The sequence below is a fragment of the Megascapheus bottae genome, chromosome 7, assembly GCF_031878675.1.
Source record: "Megascapheus bottae isolate mThoBot1 chromosome 7, mThoBot2.hap1, whole genome shotgun sequence".
NCBI classification, from domain to species: Eukaryota; Metazoa; Chordata; class Mammalia; order Rodentia; family Geomyidae; genus Megascapheus; species Megascapheus bottae.
In genome coordinates, this window is record NC_143515.1 from 7,818,831 (window position 1) to 7,835,393 (window position 16,563).

At 41.8% G+C, this 16,563-nt stretch overlaps 1 protein-coding gene across 5 annotated transcripts in view; it reads right to left on the reverse strand.

Moving 5' to 3' along the window:
• The window catches only part of Tmem87b (transmembrane protein 87B), an 86,133-nt gene that overhangs the window by 59,331 nt on the left and 10,239 nt on the right, over positions 1 to 16,563 (reverse strand). For all 5 annotated transcript variants that reach the window (XM_090336379.1, XM_090336378.1, XM_090336377.1 and 2 more), the window contains exons 4-9: positions 16,148 to 16,279; positions 13,757 to 13,807; positions 9,616 to 9,706; positions 5,959 to 6,020; positions 4,916 to 5,099; positions 1,758 to 1,857 (exon numbers count right to left, since the gene is read on the reverse strand). In XM_090336379.1, the coding sequence (XP_090192505.1) occupies positions 1,758 to 1,857; positions 4,916 to 5,099; positions 5,959 to 6,020; positions 9,616 to 9,706; positions 13,757 to 13,807; positions 16,148 to 16,279 (620 nt within the window). The remainder of the gene's footprint in view (positions 1 to 1,757; positions 1,858 to 4,915; positions 5,100 to 5,958; positions 6,021 to 9,615; positions 9,707 to 13,756; positions 13,808 to 16,147; positions 16,280 to 16,563) is intronic.

Sequence of the window (16,563 nt, forward strand, 5' to 3'; positions counted from 1 at the left end):
TACAAACAGGATGGTAAGGGCTCATTTTGGGTAGATTCTGAAGTTACAGTCATGGATATAGATAAGACCTTGGCATGCAAACTACAAAGCAGAGGTCCGAGACCTCAGACAGGGGCATTCCAAGCTCAGGGCTCAGAAGATAAAGAGGGCCTAGCAGAGACGGGGACGAGCAGCCAGTGATGTGAAAGAATATGAAATGAAATGGAGACCAAGCAAAGCCAGGTGCCAGCAGGCTACTTGGTGAAGGCTGAGCAGGGCCATACAACCAGGCAAAGGGAGGTCATGATAGCCGGACAAGAGCTGTCTCCGTGAGCAAAGACACTAACATAAGTTAAGGACAGTAATGCTGCACGGGGGAAGGGAAATGAGGCAGAGTGGAGGAAAGGGATATATGGAGCTCAGGAAGGGATTTGCTTTTAAAAACAACAGAAAAAGCAGCAAGCAGATAGAATGGCCAACAGGGAGTAAAACTCCTGTTGCAGGAGTTTTCCTCCAACTGGTGCCAAGGGGAAAAAAAAGCAACAATAAAAAATAGCCTTCTGAGCTGGGCAAGATGGCTCACGCCTGTATTTCTAGCTACTCAGGAGGCTGAGATCACTAAAAAAAGGGAAGTGGGCTTAAGGAGTAGGGTGATAGCCTTGAGCTGAAGAGCTCAGGGACAGCACCCAGGCCCAGAGTTCAAGCCCCATGACCCACAAAAAAAAAGTCCTCTGCAATATGGGATAGTGAGAAAACTCACTGGCAAAGGATTCTAACAGAACAGCCAGAAGATCCAAGACCCACACGAAGATCAAGGCCATGGATTAAGAGTGAGGCTAGTACGCAGAAGTGTGGCCTAGTGATAGAGTGCTTATCTAGCATGCATGAAGCCCTGGGTCGATTCCTCCATACCACATACACAGAAAAAGGTAGAAGTGGTGCTGTGGCTCCAGTGGTAGAGGGCTAGCCTTGAGAAAGCCCAAGGATAGTACCTAGGCCCTTAGTTCGAGCCCCAGAACTGGCAAAAAAAAAAAGTGAGGGTAGGCAGCATGGTCCAATGTTCTCAGGCAAATTTTCCTCTCAGATATAAGCCCAAAGAAGACATAAAGATGATTTATCAAGAGTGTGAAGCACTATGTCAGACACTTGGTAGTCTTCTTGACAAACAGCAGAGGGCACACCAGGGTGAAAAACAACTGAGGGTGACCTAGTAAAAAACAGGAAACAGAGGACAATGGATGAAAATGTATCATCTAAAACTGAGATTATGAAGAAACACAAGAATCAGCCATTGAGATGAGGTGAAGGGTGTGGACAGGAGAGTGGGGGGGAGAGATCAGGACAGCCACATGGCCACACCAAGTGCTAAGGACGAGACTGAAGGGATAGTCCAAGAGAAGGGATGAGTGGGCAACCTGGAAGTCCACGGAGATTACAATGTCTCGTGTCCTCATACCTTCATACCAGTGAGTCACAGGCAGGATTTAGTCAGAACGCTCTACAATACTCATTACAACTAAAAATATTTAGTTGCTGTCTAGAAAACAAAAATGGTTTGAACTTCAAGAATCATTTTAGATTTTTCCATTATTCTTAAAGTGGACTTTACCTATAAAGTGATTAGAACTCAAATTCAAAATGTTGAATATAAAACGTAAGGTTCTATTAGGCATCTACAACATTAAGAATTTTCAAGTTTCACAGAAGTCACAGTATAGACCTAGTAGAACACTAGACTGGAGGAGCCTCGGTTATCTTTTCAGTACAGCAATACTTACTTCACGATGCCATAACCCAAGCTCACAATGATTACAAGGAGACGAGCTAGTGTCCTCTTAACCGCAGATATCAACTCCGCAAACATCAATAAACCTTGGGCTGAGGGGAAAAAAAGAATATAATTGACTGTGTGTACATGTAGAGATCTTCCAGCCAACATGAATTATGTATGACTACATTCTGAGCTCCGACTACTGGTTGTTCTACTAGATTTAAAAGTCATCTAATGCAACTGATGTTTAAAACCTCAATAAAACCAACTTCACACTCCTTGAAGAATTTACCCCAAACCTGACTAGCTCTACCAGCGACAGCTTTCTAACAGCTTAAAACCTATAGCCCTAAGCTTTGTTTTTATTCTTTGCATTCATGATAAGCAGAACTGCATCCCTCTTCTTGTTCTGTTCATTTGAACGCACTAATCTCCTCTGTAGTGGTCCTTTCTCCAGGAAGTCTTCACCACGTAGTCAATTAAAATGCACACATGGAGCTTTCCTAGCTGGGGTAAGGCACTAGATACAGAAAACAAATGTATGCTACATTCCTGTTTTGTAGCTATGAAAGTAAAAGAGATACTTTGATCCCACTCTGCTCAGATCTTGTACTCTGGTTAGGCCAAGCAAGAACTTGGTGTGGCTAAGTGATGGATGTCATAAAGTAATCCTAGGACTAGGAGGAAGAATAACTGAATCCACAATGAAAAGGTGAAAGCTAGTCTTGAAAAGCTTACTGAAAGTGAAACATAACTCAGAACTGGAGGCCAAATTGAACCCAGATATCTGGGGGAAGGAAAGAGTGCAAAAACATGGAGAAGAGAGGAAAGGCATATATGTTGTAAGATGTGCAGTTTGCTGCATCTGAGTAAAGAGCAATGTCAGGTGTCAAGACAACAGCATGGTGACCAAGGTAGGGATTAGTCATGTGGAATTTGGGGGCTGTTAAGATATTAACAGTAGTGGGAAGACAATAATACTAAACCAAAGAATAGGAGGGATTAATGGGCTGGGAGTTTGGCCTAGTGGTAAAGTGCTTGCTTAGCATGCATGAAGCCTGGTACCACATACAAAGAAAAAGCTAGAAGTGGTGCTGTGGCTCAAGTAGTAGACAGCTAGCCTTGAGAAAGCCCGAGGATAATGCTCAGGCCCTGAGTTTAAACCCTAGCACTGGCAAAAAAAAAAAAAAAAAGAGGGATTAGTTAACCACAGCCCAGGGACCAATTCTGGTCCTATACCTATTTTATCAATAAAGTTTTATTGGAACCTAAATATGTCTATTTGTTTCCTTATTGTCTGTGGCTGCTTTTTGCCACAAGGGCAGAGGTGAGTTGTCAGTTACAACAGAAATCATATGGCCTTTAAAGCCAAAAGTATTTATTATATGACCTTTATACAAAAAGGTAGCTGGGTGCTGGAATAAAACAATGACTTCTATTCTATTTATTTAGTCAGTTCCTGGGGCTTGAACTCAGGGCCTGGGCACTGTCCTTGGACACATTTTTTTACTCAAGGCTAGAGCTCTGCCACTTGAGCCACAGCACCACTTCTGGCCTTTTCTGTGTATGTGGTACCCAGAAATAGAACCCAGAGCTTTGTGCATTCTAAATGAGTACTCTATTACTAGGCTATGTTCCCAGCCCTGGAAGACTTTTATTAAGATGGTCCTACCTAAAATGGCTTAGAGAAAATACGACTAAGATTGGGGGACATGCCTAGGAAGCTATTTCAGAAAGCCAGGTCAGAGGATCAGAGTACTAGCAGTGATGGAGAGAAACAGGAAACCAGCTGTGAGCTGGGTGAGGTGGTACACGCCTGTAATCCTAGCTACTCAGGAGGCTGAGATATGAGGACTGAAGTTCAAAGCCGCCCGGCACTAAAGTCCATCAGACTCTTATCTCCAATTAATCACCAGAAAACTGGAAGTGGCTCAAGGATTAGGGAGGTAGCCTTGAACTAAAAAGCTCATGGATAGCGCCCAGGCCTAGAGTTCAAGCTCCATGACTGACCAAACAAACAAAAAAAAGCCCCGCTGTGGCTGAAGTGCTATCTTCTCCATGGTATGTCTATGTCAATCTAGCAATAAGAGGAACTGCCTAATACAACCTGTTCAGAATGTATCCATGCTAACAATTACTGCTATCGACCCCCTTCTGGTGGTTCTCTCACCCCTGCACTCTCTAGTCAAGAGATTATCACAGCTCACAGAAATGAGCTGAATCACCTTCACTGACATTCAACCATGCTTCAGCCTAAGCAGCAGATCCAACCTTTCCATCATTACCTGATTTAGAGCTAATGAGAACATGCACCTGATAAAACTCTGGTATGTACCCTTCAGCCCTTTCCTTATCCCTTGTGTGTGTGCATGTCTCTGTGTATGTACTGGGGCTTAAACACAGGACCTTGTGCTCTCATTTGACTTTTTCACTCAAGGACGGTATTCTAGCACTTGAGCCAGTCATTTCATTCTTTATCCTTTTGTACATTCCCTTTGTTTCATCTGTTTCGGGGGGACATTTTCAACATTCCCCAACAAAAAGAAATCAGTATAATAAATTCCCATGAACTTCAATAATTATCAATATGACCTCAAATCAGTTTATATTCCAATTCATTTTTTTGATGTGTTTAAAAATAAATAAGGAACATAACCCCACCTGTACCAACATCATTTGTTAACTGACCACTCAAGTATATTCTGAAGCATTTTCAACCCTTTAAATCTATCTCCCGTTCAGTGGTAGAAATGAACCTTTAGTTCTCTGGCCTTTTTGCCATCTACCTTCTTGGAACAGTCTGAGGCACACATCTGTAGTACTTCCCTGGACATAGTTTTTATAGGACTGAAAGGAGAGCAGAGAACACATGAAGACTGTAGGAATGGTCCATCTAGGTACCACTGATTTTACTCCCTGGGGCCAAATCATCTTCCTTTTCTATTTTAGCAAAAAAATAAGATTGGAAGAAGAAAGGAGACCTGTTCAAGGGACTGGTCATACCACGAGTATCCCTATCCAGAACTCTGTGTTGGTTTTGAACCTTTGAGAATGGGAATTTTCTTTTTCTAGAAGGAAAACAGAAAATGAAGAGTACATATACTAGTCCCAATGGGTCCTATTCTTCTTACACATCCAACTGTACATTTTGGAGACAAAACTTACTTGACAATCCAGTGCTGTTGATGTTTTGGTATTCCGTATAAAAAATTGCTTTTTCAAGCATTCCTAGGAAAATAACAGCTGCAATCCAAAACTGGATTCTTAATATATCTTTCCAGTAACAGGCAGACCATGTCAGCCAGAGCACACCGTATAATATATAAACAATACACATCACCATGTAAAACTGTAGGAAAAGAAGCAATTCTAGTGAGTTAAATGTTCTGATCATTTGAAAGTTGGCATTTCTACATTTAAGTATACAATCTTCCGTTTCCCAGTCACTCTAGAACCAGATGTGGAGGGTATATCAAAGCATTGGATATAGAGAGATTAGTACTACCCAGTGAAGGATTTACCTGTCCTCTCATGGCCCAATCTTCTTATGCATCTAAAGATGGAATCTGAAGGATTGGCCCCCACTCTATTATCCCAGGAATACCAGAAGTCAGGAAAAACTATGCATGGACACACCTGACATACAGGCAGGGTCACCTGATCCAAGCCTGGCTGTTGATATTCCATTGTGGGCCTAACTGAAAGTCCCCACCTCCCAGTTCTAATAGCCTTTGCAAAAACCTGTTTCCTTGCTTAGACCCCATAAAAGTCCAATTCCAATCCCACTTCCTTATACAACCTCCATTTCCATGGGAAGGCTGCCATGCCTTGCTGCTGTGTCTCAATAAATAGTCCTAATCTGCTGAGAGTAAGTCTGGCCTTTTTCTTTCTCTTCCATTTTCCTAACACCCAGCTCTTCATCATTTTTAAACTTCCTGTTTAGTGCACAAAGTTCATTATTATTATTATTTTTTTTTGCCAGTCCTGGGCCTTGAACTCAGGGCCTGAGCACTGTCCTTGGGCTTTCTCAAGGCTAGAGCTCTACCACTTGAGCCTCAGCACCACTTCCAGCTTTTTTCTATGTATGTGGTACCAAGGAATTGAACCTGGATCTTCCTGCATGCTAGGCAAACACTCTACCACTAGACCATACTTCTGGCCCCAAAGTTAATTATTTTTAAAAAGGAGAAAATATAAAAAATACTCACAATCATTAGAGGCCAATCTGATGCAGAGATGTACCCATGAGGCCCCATCATAGAAAGAGAAACTAGTGGCAGCAACAGTAAGGGACAGAGAAGAAACAAAGAGCTAATTAATAATTAGTCCTTCCTAAGTTTATAAGTATATAAACTGTGTCACGAAATACTGAATTTTTACCAGTACACATATAATCTTACCAAGATACCTTCACTTTTACATATGCTGCTATGAAAAACTGTGTCAAATATAAACACAAAGTACTGCTGGCGAGGCTAGACCTCAGAATGTTTACCATGCTGATTCACTGATCTCTCGGAGGATCTTATCTTTATAAATGATACTTGGGACAGGTCATAAAACACAAGATTCTGGTCTGGGTTTTGTTTAAGAAGGTAAATACATAAAAGACAAACAAGCTCCTTAATAACTAGTGGGAACTTAAAACTGCCTGCTGGTGTCAGAGGAAAAGACACAAAACCCTAGAATAAAAAGGGTACAAGTCAGTGCTATGGTCTAGGTGCTGCTAAAATTCATGTGTTAAAACTTAACTTCAAAGCTGGGTACTGGTGAATAATACATATGGGCCTATAATCAAGCAGCTACTCAGAAAGATAAGATCTGAAGAGAGCAGTTGAAAGGCAGTCCTGGCAGGAAAGTCTGTAAGGCTACTATCTCCAATTAACATAAAAAACAAACAAAAACAGAAGTGGAGCTGTAATTCAAGTGGTAGAGCACTAGCTCAGGGACAGTATCTATGAGTTTAAGCCCTAGGACCAACATTTTTTTTTTAATTGTTGAGATAATGTATAGAGGGGTTACAGGTAGAAGGTGCATTACTTCTTGCACATTGATACCCCTTCTCATGTTTTTGTCCCCATTTCCCTTCTCTCACCCTCTCCCAATCATCTTGTTTTTTCCCTTCCTAGGACCAACATTTTTAAAAAGTTAATTCCACTGGACAACAGTGGCTCATCTCTGGAATCCAAGCTACTCAGGAGGCTGAGACCTGAGGATCACAGTTCAATGCCAGCCTGGGCAGGAAAGTCCATGACACTCTTATCTCCAATTAACCACCAAAAAGCCATAGGTAGAGCTCTGAATCAAATGGTAGAACACTAACCATGAGCACAAAAGCTCAGGGTCAGTGGCCAAAGCCCTGAGGTCAAGCCCCAGGACACACACACACACACACACACACACACACACACACACACACACACACACACACACACACACACACACAATAACAGCCTAGGCACTAAAGTCTAAAGTCTGTGAAACTCTTATCTCCAATTAACTACCAAAAAGCGAGAAGTGGGGCTGTGGTTCAAGGGGTAGGGTGGTAGTCTTGAGCTGAAGAGCTCAGGGATAGTGACCAGGTCCAGAGTTCAAGCTCCACAACTGAAAATAAATAAACAAATAAATAAAAATAAATAAATGGTTGTGAGTGTAGCCTAGTGGTAGAGTGCTTGCCTAGCATGCATGAAGACCTGGGTTCAATTCCTCAGTACCACATACATAAAAAAGCCAGAAGCCATGCTGTGGCTCAAGTGGCAGAGCTCTAGCCTTGAGAAAGCCCAAGGACAATGCCCAGGCCCTGAGTTCAAGGCCCAGGACTGGCAAAAATAAATAAACAAATAAAATAAAAACACAAACCTTAATTCCCACAGTGTTATACTGAGAAATCTTCAGGCTGGGGACATAGCTCTGTAGCAGAGTACTTGCTGAGTATATGAGAAGCCCTAACTTTGATCCTTAGCACTACAAAGAAAAGTAGGGCCTTTTGGGGAGCATTTCATGAATGTATCAGTGCCTCACCACAGGGTTAGACAAATTAGACTGTTCTGAGCTCTTTCACTTCTCACCACTAGGACTCAGCACTTTTCCCCTTTTGCTTTTCCATTCTTCTGTGATGTAAGGAAAGAGCTCAGGGCATCACCCTGAAAACAGACATGGTACTCCTATGATGCAGGCAACCCACCAAAACTGTGAGGAAATACATATTTGAGTTCTTCAGTTAGGTAATAAGCAGGGTGATGGCAAGGCCCCTGCTGAAGCCCTGTTTCACACTCCCAGAGGCAGCCAGCATCAGCAGCTTTGTGAGCCCTGAAGTACACTTGCTCCAAGCCCCCGCAGTAGTAATGTCTGTTTACCTCACTAACTTCTGTCCCTAAATCCCCTCAGTGGCCTAAGCACTTCCTCAAAGGCAAAGTATCATTTTTACCTCCATGACCACAGAGGCTGAATCAGAGGAATAAGGCAAATAGCCAGGATAGTCACAGACTGTTTATAGTTACTGTTGGCCCAGCGGACACCTACTTTGGAAAACAGCAGTAATTCTGGGATCTGTGAAAGCATTCATTCCTTTAACAAATGCTTACTGAACCTGCTCTTGTAGACACTATGGAATTAAGTCTTAATGAGGCACAGCAATAAAGAGCTACAGAGTGGAAGCCACAGTGGAGAGACATGCTGCTTGACTCCCAGGCTACAGACAGATGCTTTCAAATAACAAACTTTTAAATCCCCTAATGTGGGCCATTTTCAACAAACAGAGACGATAATCTACTTCAAATAACAGTAAGACGTGGCCTACCCATTTCCACGTGTTAGCAAAATGAGAAATGTTAGGTTTCATCATAAAATCTGAAATTGAAAATGTTATCATGAAGTTTTTTCTTAATTAAAGAAACAAATTTTTCAAAATGTTCTTCACTTAACAGTAACATTTTCAATCCACTAAAGATTAAAGCACTGGTGGCTCATGCCTGTTACTCAGGAGGCTGAGCTCTAAGGATCATGGTTTGTGGTTTGAAGCCAGCCCAGGCAGAAAAGTCTGTGAGATTTTTTTTTCCTGGTCCTAGGACTTGATCTCAAGGCCTAGGCACTGTCTCTGTGCTCTTATGCTCAAGGCTAGTGCTCTACTACTTTGAGTCACAGCATCATTTATAGCTTTTTGTTAGTTAATTGGAAAAGAATCTCATGGATTTTCTTGCCTGGGCTGGCTTTGAATTGTGAACAGCTAGGATTACAGGTATGAGGCACCAATGCCTGGCTGTGATACTTTTTTTTTTTTGCCAATCTCGGGCTTGGGCTCAGAGCCTGAGCACTGTCCTTGGGCTTTCTCAAGGCTAGAACTCTAGCTCTTGAGCCACAGCACCATTTCTGGCTTTTTCTATGATGTGGTACCGAGGAATCGAATGCAGGTCTTCGTGCATGCTAGGCAAGCACTCTACCCCTAAGGCCAAACTCCTGGCCCTGGCTGTGAGATTTTTACCTCCACTAAACTACCCCCCCCCACAAAAAAAAGCTGGAATTGGAGCTGTGACTCAAGTGGTAGAACATTGGCCTTGAACAAAACACCCAGACCCTGAGTTCAAGCCCCAGGACTGGCAAAAGAGAGAAATATGAGCATTTAGCATGAAGTAATGCACCTTCTATCTGGCAAATTTAACTGTAACTCCTCTATTAATTACAATAAAAAAAGAAATATAAGCATTTAGGTAAACATATAGCTTTAAGTCCTCAAAATAAATGTGTAATAGAAATTGATTTTTTAAAGACATGCTTTTAACAGACAACAAAGAATTCGGATCAATGACAAAAAGCACAGAACACAGAAAATGCAGACCATTAGCAATATGCATGCATTTTAGCCATACCATTCAGATTCCAGCTGGCAGTTGCTTGGTCCGTTTTAATAGAAACAATAAAGATGTGAAAGCCATCCCTCTGTGTCTTGGCTACAACATCCTGAAATGAAGGTGGAAATCCTGTTATCTCAAATAAGTTGCTATAATCGATCCAGTCACACATTCTTTTGGGATAGTACTGACATGTAAATTCAGTCTTCTGCTTGATAGGCAAGCATTCTACTACTTGAGACATACTTCTAACCTCATTCACCATATTTAAAGAGCAATGTTTGGTAAATGAATCGGGTTACTTTTGTGTGTGTGTGTGGGCACACGCGCGTGTGCATTCCTGGGGCTTGATCTCCAGGTCTGGGCATTGTCCCTAAGCTTCTTTTGCTCAAGGGCTAGTATTCTACCATTTGAGCTGCAGCTCCACTTGTGGCTTTTTGGTGGTTAAATAGAGATAAGAGTGTCACAGATTTCCCTGCCCAGGTTGGCTTTGAACTATCTCAGCCTCTTCAGCAGCTACGACTACAGAAGTGAGTCATTGGTCCCCATCTTTGGGTTACTTATAAAAAATACACGGTAAAAACAGACAAAAGGAATGGTAGGCAGAAGGATATATATTACTTTCATTTTCTTACAATCATCCTACGAAGTTCAAAGGGGCAGAGGAAAATATGTTCTTCATTCTTCAGTGTTCCCTCTCCTCTTACATATTTACAGGTTCCTCCTATGTTACTGCTGTATGTTTTATTTACTATTATCACTATTCTTTTATCCTAATACTATGAAACATTCAGGATTTTTTTCCTTGCCAGTCCTGGGGCTTGAACTCGGGGCCTGGGCACTGTCCTTTTGAACACTTTTTGCTCAAGGCTAGCACCCTGCCACTTGAGCCACAGAACCACTTTTGGCTTTTTCTGAGTATGTGGTACCGAGGAACTGAACCCAGGGCTTTGTGCATGCTAGGCGAGCACTCTACCACTAAGCTATGCTCCCAGCTGAAATATTCAGTTTTAGTTAAATGTTTTATAAAAACTGAGCTGGGAGTGGATTGCACATGCCTAGAATCCTAGCTATTCAGGAAGCTAATTAAGATCTATGGACCACAGTTCAAAGCCAGGCCAGGCAGGAAAGACCATGAGATTCTTATTTCTAATTAACCACAAAAAGTTAGAAGTTGAACTGTGGCTCAAGTGGTAGAATGCTAGCCTTGAACATAAGAAACACTCAGCAACAACACCTAATCTCTGAGTTTAAGCATCAGTACTGGCCAAAAGTGGAAATAAAAAATGAGCTGAGTTGGCTGGGAGTTTGGCTTAGGTAGAGTGCTTGCCTAGCATGCATGAAGACCCGGGTTCGATTCCTCAGTACTACATATGTAGCAAAAAGCCAGAAGTGGTGCTCTGTGGCTCAAGTGGTAGAGCCCTAGCCTTGAGAAAATCCACGGACAGTGCTCAGGCCCTGAGCCCAAGCCCAGGACTGGCAAAAAAAAAAAAAAAAAAAAAGAGCTGAGGAAGGAGGAAATTTGATAAAATTGTCAGAAATGAGTGAAATCAGGAATAGCTACTAAGAAAACTAGGCAGAAGGATCACAAGTTCAAGGCTAGGCTGGGCAACATAGCAAGACGGTGTCTCAAAAAAAACAAAAAGAAATAAAAAGAAAAGGAAAGCAAGCAACAAAGAAAGAAATGAGTCTAGTACAGCTGTCCCACAGTATCAGTGAGGAACTTAGTTCCAGGCCCAAAACATCTCATCCAATAGGTATGAGAATCCATACATGTTTATGTCCCTTATATAAAAAGGTATTTGCCTATCCAGAGATGCTTACAACATCCCTGATTATTTATAATATTTAATATAAATGATGTCTAATAGTTGGTGTATTATATTGTTCAGTTATGAGTGACAAGAAAAAAGTATATATCTGGGGCTGGGAGTTTGGCCTAGTGGTTAAAGTGCTTGCCTAGCATGCATGAAGACCCGGGTTCGATTCCTCGGTACCACATACATAGAAAAAAGCCAGAAATGGTGCTGAGGCTCAAGGGCTAGCGCTCTAGTCTTGAGAAAGTCCAAGGACAGTGCTCAGGCCCTGAGCTCAAGCCCACAACTGGCAAAAAAAAAAAAAAAAAAAGTATATATCTGTTCAATACTGAACTTCTTTTCCTATTACTTTGATCTATACTTGCTCATAAGCCATGTAGACAAAATACATGGACACGGAACTTGCGGGTGCTGACACTCAACTATATTTAAATATAAACATATATATAAATGGCTAAACCATTTAAATTTCTGGGTTCTGTAGTGAGAGACCAAGACTGGAACTTGGCACATGACATACTGGTTTATTGACTGGCACTCTACCAGCTGAGCCACTTCCCCAACCCTCACATTTCTTTTCTTTTTCTTCTTTTTTTTCTTTCTCTTTTTCAGGTCCTGGGGCTTGAACTCAGGGTTTAGGTGCTGTCCCCGAGCTGCTCTGTGCTCAAGGCTACAGCTCTACCACTTGAGCCACAGCACCACTTCTAGCCTTTTCTGATCAGTTTTTTTTGGAGATAAGAGTCTGAAGGACTTTCCTATACTGGCTGACTTTGAACTGCAATCCTCAGATCTCAGCCTCCAGAGTAGCAAGGCTTACAGGCATAAGCCACCAGCACCCAGCTCCTCAAATTTCTAGAGAAATAAAACTGTCCACTTATAATATTAATGAACCTTCCCAAGGCCAGACCAAACTAGCCCATCTTCCCATTTTCTATACCTTCTCTCTTCCCCCCCCCCTTCTTTCTTTCTTTTTTCTTGCCACTGCAGAGTGAATAACTCCCCATCATCAGTCTTCTCTTTAGGTTCCCTAAAGAGGAGATAGAAAGCTACATATAAAAGCAAACATCAAGGGGCCGGGAGTTTGGCCTAGAGGTTAAAGTGCTTGCCTAGCATGCATGAAGACCCGGGTTCGATTCCTTGGTACCACATACATAGAAAAAAGCCAGAAGTGGTGCTGAGGCTCAAGTGGTAGAGCTCTAGCCTTGAGAAAGTCCAAGGACAGTGCTCAGGCCCTGAGCTCAAGCCCAGGACTGGCAAAAAAAAAAAAAAAAAAAAAAAAAAGCAAACATCAAGCCAGGCACTGGTGGCTTATGTTTATAATCCTAGCTGCTCTGGAAGCTGAGAGCTGAGGATTGCAGTCCAAAGCCAGCCCAGGCAGAAGAGTCTACGAGGCTCTTATCTTCAATTAACTACCAAAAACCTGGGAGTGGTGCTGTGGCTCAAAGTGGTAGAGCACTAGGACGGGGAGTTTGGCCTAGTGGTAGAGTGCTTGCCTAGCATGCATGAAGACCCGGGTTTGATTTCTCAGTACCATATACATTAAAAAAAGCCGGAAATGGTGCTGTGGCTCAAGTGGTAGAGCTCTAGCCTTGAGAAAGCCCAAGGACAGTGCTCAAACCCTGAGTTCAAGGCCCAGGACTGGCCGAAAAAAGAAAAATGTGGTAGAGTACTAGCCTTGACAGAAAAACCTAAGGGACAGAACACAGGCCCTGAGTTGAGTTCAAGTCCTACAACCAGTCAAAAAAAAAAAGCAAACATCAAGGATTCCTAAACCTGACTTCAGGCCTTAGACCCATAGACATAATATCAATCTAACCCTTCCGATCTCTTATCTCAATTTTCTGGCTTTCAGGAATTCTACTGTGTTACATTCACTGGCTTTATACTTACATCCTTAATGATAATAGTAGCCCACTGATACGCTGTCTTGAACACTGATAACTGGGATTTTTTTTTTCAAGGAAAGATAGGGTACAATCATGTTATTTAGTATATACTATATGGAAAATGAACTATGTAACTTGTGGACAGGGATGGGAGGGGGAAATTGGGAGACAGTAAAGACATTGTCCAAAAAAAGAAATGTACTCACTAATATCTTAATAACAATAAGATTATGTTTTTAGAAAAACAAGAGCTATTCAGAAATTTAACGTAAATATATTTTAAAAGATTTTAAACAAAATAGAAATAGCTTAGGTAGAATTTATAGATTACCATAAGAAAGCACAATATTTTAAGTAATATGCTTAATAACCCTACCATTCTCCAAATAGCTGTACACCATTTTTTAAAAATCTTACTAAAACTGTGAACATTTAAATATAACTAAAATAACTTACCATTGATCCTTCCTGGCTTGAAACATTTCTGATATTCACTAGTTCCTTATTCTGGAAAACAAATTATATTGTTCATTTCAATGGGGGAAGAAAGCTTTAATAAGAAGAATACATTTTAAAAAAAGATTTAGGGCCGGGAGTTTGGCCTAGTGGTAGAGTGCCTGCCTAGCATGCACAGAGACCCGGGTTCGATTCCTCGGTACCACATACATAGAAAAAAAAAAAAAAGCTGGGCCTAGCCGGGCCGGAGCGAGCGGGGCCGGAGCGAGCGGGGCCGGAGCTAGAAAGAGGGGCCTAGCCGGGCCGGAGCGAGCCGGGCCGGAGCGAGCGGGGCCGGAGCGAGCCGGGCCGGAGCGAGCCGGGCCGGAGCGAGCGGGGCCTGAGCTAGAAAGAGGGGCCTAGCCGGGCCGGAGCGAGCAGGGCCAGAAAGAGAAAGGGGCCAAAAATAAAAAAAATAAAAAAAATAAAGCTAGATGTGGTGCTGAGGCTGAAGTGGTAGAGTGCTAGCCTTGAGAAAGCCCAAGGACAGTGCTCAGGCCTTGAGCTCAAACCCACGACTGGCAAAAAAAAAAAAAAGAAGATTTAAAAGCTAGAGATCAGAATACAACTGTCCTTGTATTCTGATTATGAGTAAGAAAATTCTGCCATAAATTACTTCCTAGCTAGGTGCCAGTGGCTCATGCTTGTAATCCTCGCTATTCAGAAGGTTGAGACCTAGGGATCATGGTTCAAAGCCAGCCCAGGCAGGAAAGTCCATGAGACTCTCAACTCCAACAAACTAATCAGAAAACATAAGTGGTGCTGTGGCTCAAATGGTAGAACACTAGCCTTGAGCACAAAGAAGCTCAGGGATAGCACCCAGTCCGAGTTCAAGCCCCAGGGGGTGGCATCAACAACAAAATCTATATTACTTCCTAACAGTGTGATTACTATTAGACAATGTTACTGTTAGGCTGAAAGTGTTAGGGAATCAAGAGGCTCTAGTGGTTAAAATGTTTGTACTCCATCTGGATCAACTGAGATGTCCTTAGTTACTGAAAACTCACCAAGGTGTATACTTACATGTAGTTTTCTCATCTCCAATTAACGACCAAAAACCCGGGAGTGGTGCTGTGGGGCTCAAAGTGGTAGAGCACTAGCCTTGAGAGAAAAAGCTCAGGGACAGCTCCCACACTTCTACACAAATCATATTGGAAGCCAGATACAAGTGGCTCACACTTATAATCCTAAATACTTTGGAGGCTGAGATCTGAGAATTGTGACTCAAAGCCAGCCCAGATTTTCCATTAGGAAAATCTGTTAAGACTCTTAAATCCAATTAAACACAAAAAGTCAGAAATAGAGCCAAGGCTCAAGCAGTAGAGTGCTAGCCTTGAGTACAAATGCTCAAGGACAAGTTGGATGCTGATGGCTTGCACCGTAATTCTTGCTACTCAGGAGGCTGAGTTCTGAGGACTGCAGTTTAAAGCCAGCTCAGGCATGAGTCTGTGTGACTCTTATCCCCAACTAACCACCAGAAAACTGGAAGTGACACTGTGGCTCCAGTAGTAGAGCACCAACCTTAAGCTGAACAGCTCAGAGACAGCATCCAGGCTCAGATTTCAAGCTCCACGATTGACCAAAAAGGAAAAAAAAAAGCTCAAGGACAGTACCCAGACCCATAGTATAAGCTCCGGGACTAGGGAAAAAAATTATTTTGGAATGTCCAGAAGAATAAATGGAACTTAATGATCATAACCTCCCTAACAGGCTGACTGCACATACATTTGTAACCTCATATGCTTCAGAGAAGGTAGGCATAAAGGAGGGAATATTCAGGGTGTTAACTGCTGCTAAGTCAGGACCTTTTAGTATGAATAACAGATCAATGACTTGACTAAGGCTGATGCAATAGGATGATAAGGACTAAGGCCTGAGCACAGTGGACACAAGAAAAAAAAATATAAGAAAAAACTGGAGATCGTAGATCATAAAGACACTTACAAAGGTGCTTCAATGAGGCATAAACAAGTGGAACAGGTTGTAAATATTTGACTTACTATATACTACACACAAAAATAAAAGCTAGGAACTAACAACTAGATGCCTTTATCAAAATAAGAGAAAAACACTAAGTTCAATTTGTATTTATTACGAATACTTTTTTTTTTCTGGTGACTGTGGGAAATGAACCCAGGGTCTCCTACTTGCTATGCAGGCCCTTTACCACTTGAGCCACACTCCTAGTCCTTTTGCTTTCATTTTGAGAGAGCATCTCACTATCTTTCTACAAAGCCTGGCCTTTTGAGTTCAAGATCTTCCTTCCTCTGCTACTTTAGTATCTGGAATGACATGTGCCACTATGCCCAGCAGGAATAAGCTCCATTTTAACACAGAAAGACAGATACTCACATGCAATGAGGGAAACACTTGCAAATCACTGTTGCAATCTAAGTTTTCATTTTTTGTTGTCCAACAGTCAATGTTTTGGAAATAACTACACAAGTCTTCATCAAAATGTAGCTCATGTTTTTGGGACATCTCCTGCCCAAGGTAAAATTCTATGTTATAATTTATTTTCACACCTCTTTTCCTAGAAGGTAAATAAAACTTAATATCTAATACCAAGAGTTAATTCAGTTTGGAATACTTGAAAATATGTAGTAAAGTAACAAAGAAAAAAATTGAATACAATTCTAAGTAAAACTAAGGCAATCATAATATTCTAGCCATTCTAATATGTTAAAATATTATACAAGCATAATCTTAGGAAAAGTGTAAGAAAACAAACAGATGAATGTTTTGACTAAAGGCAATAAACATCATCT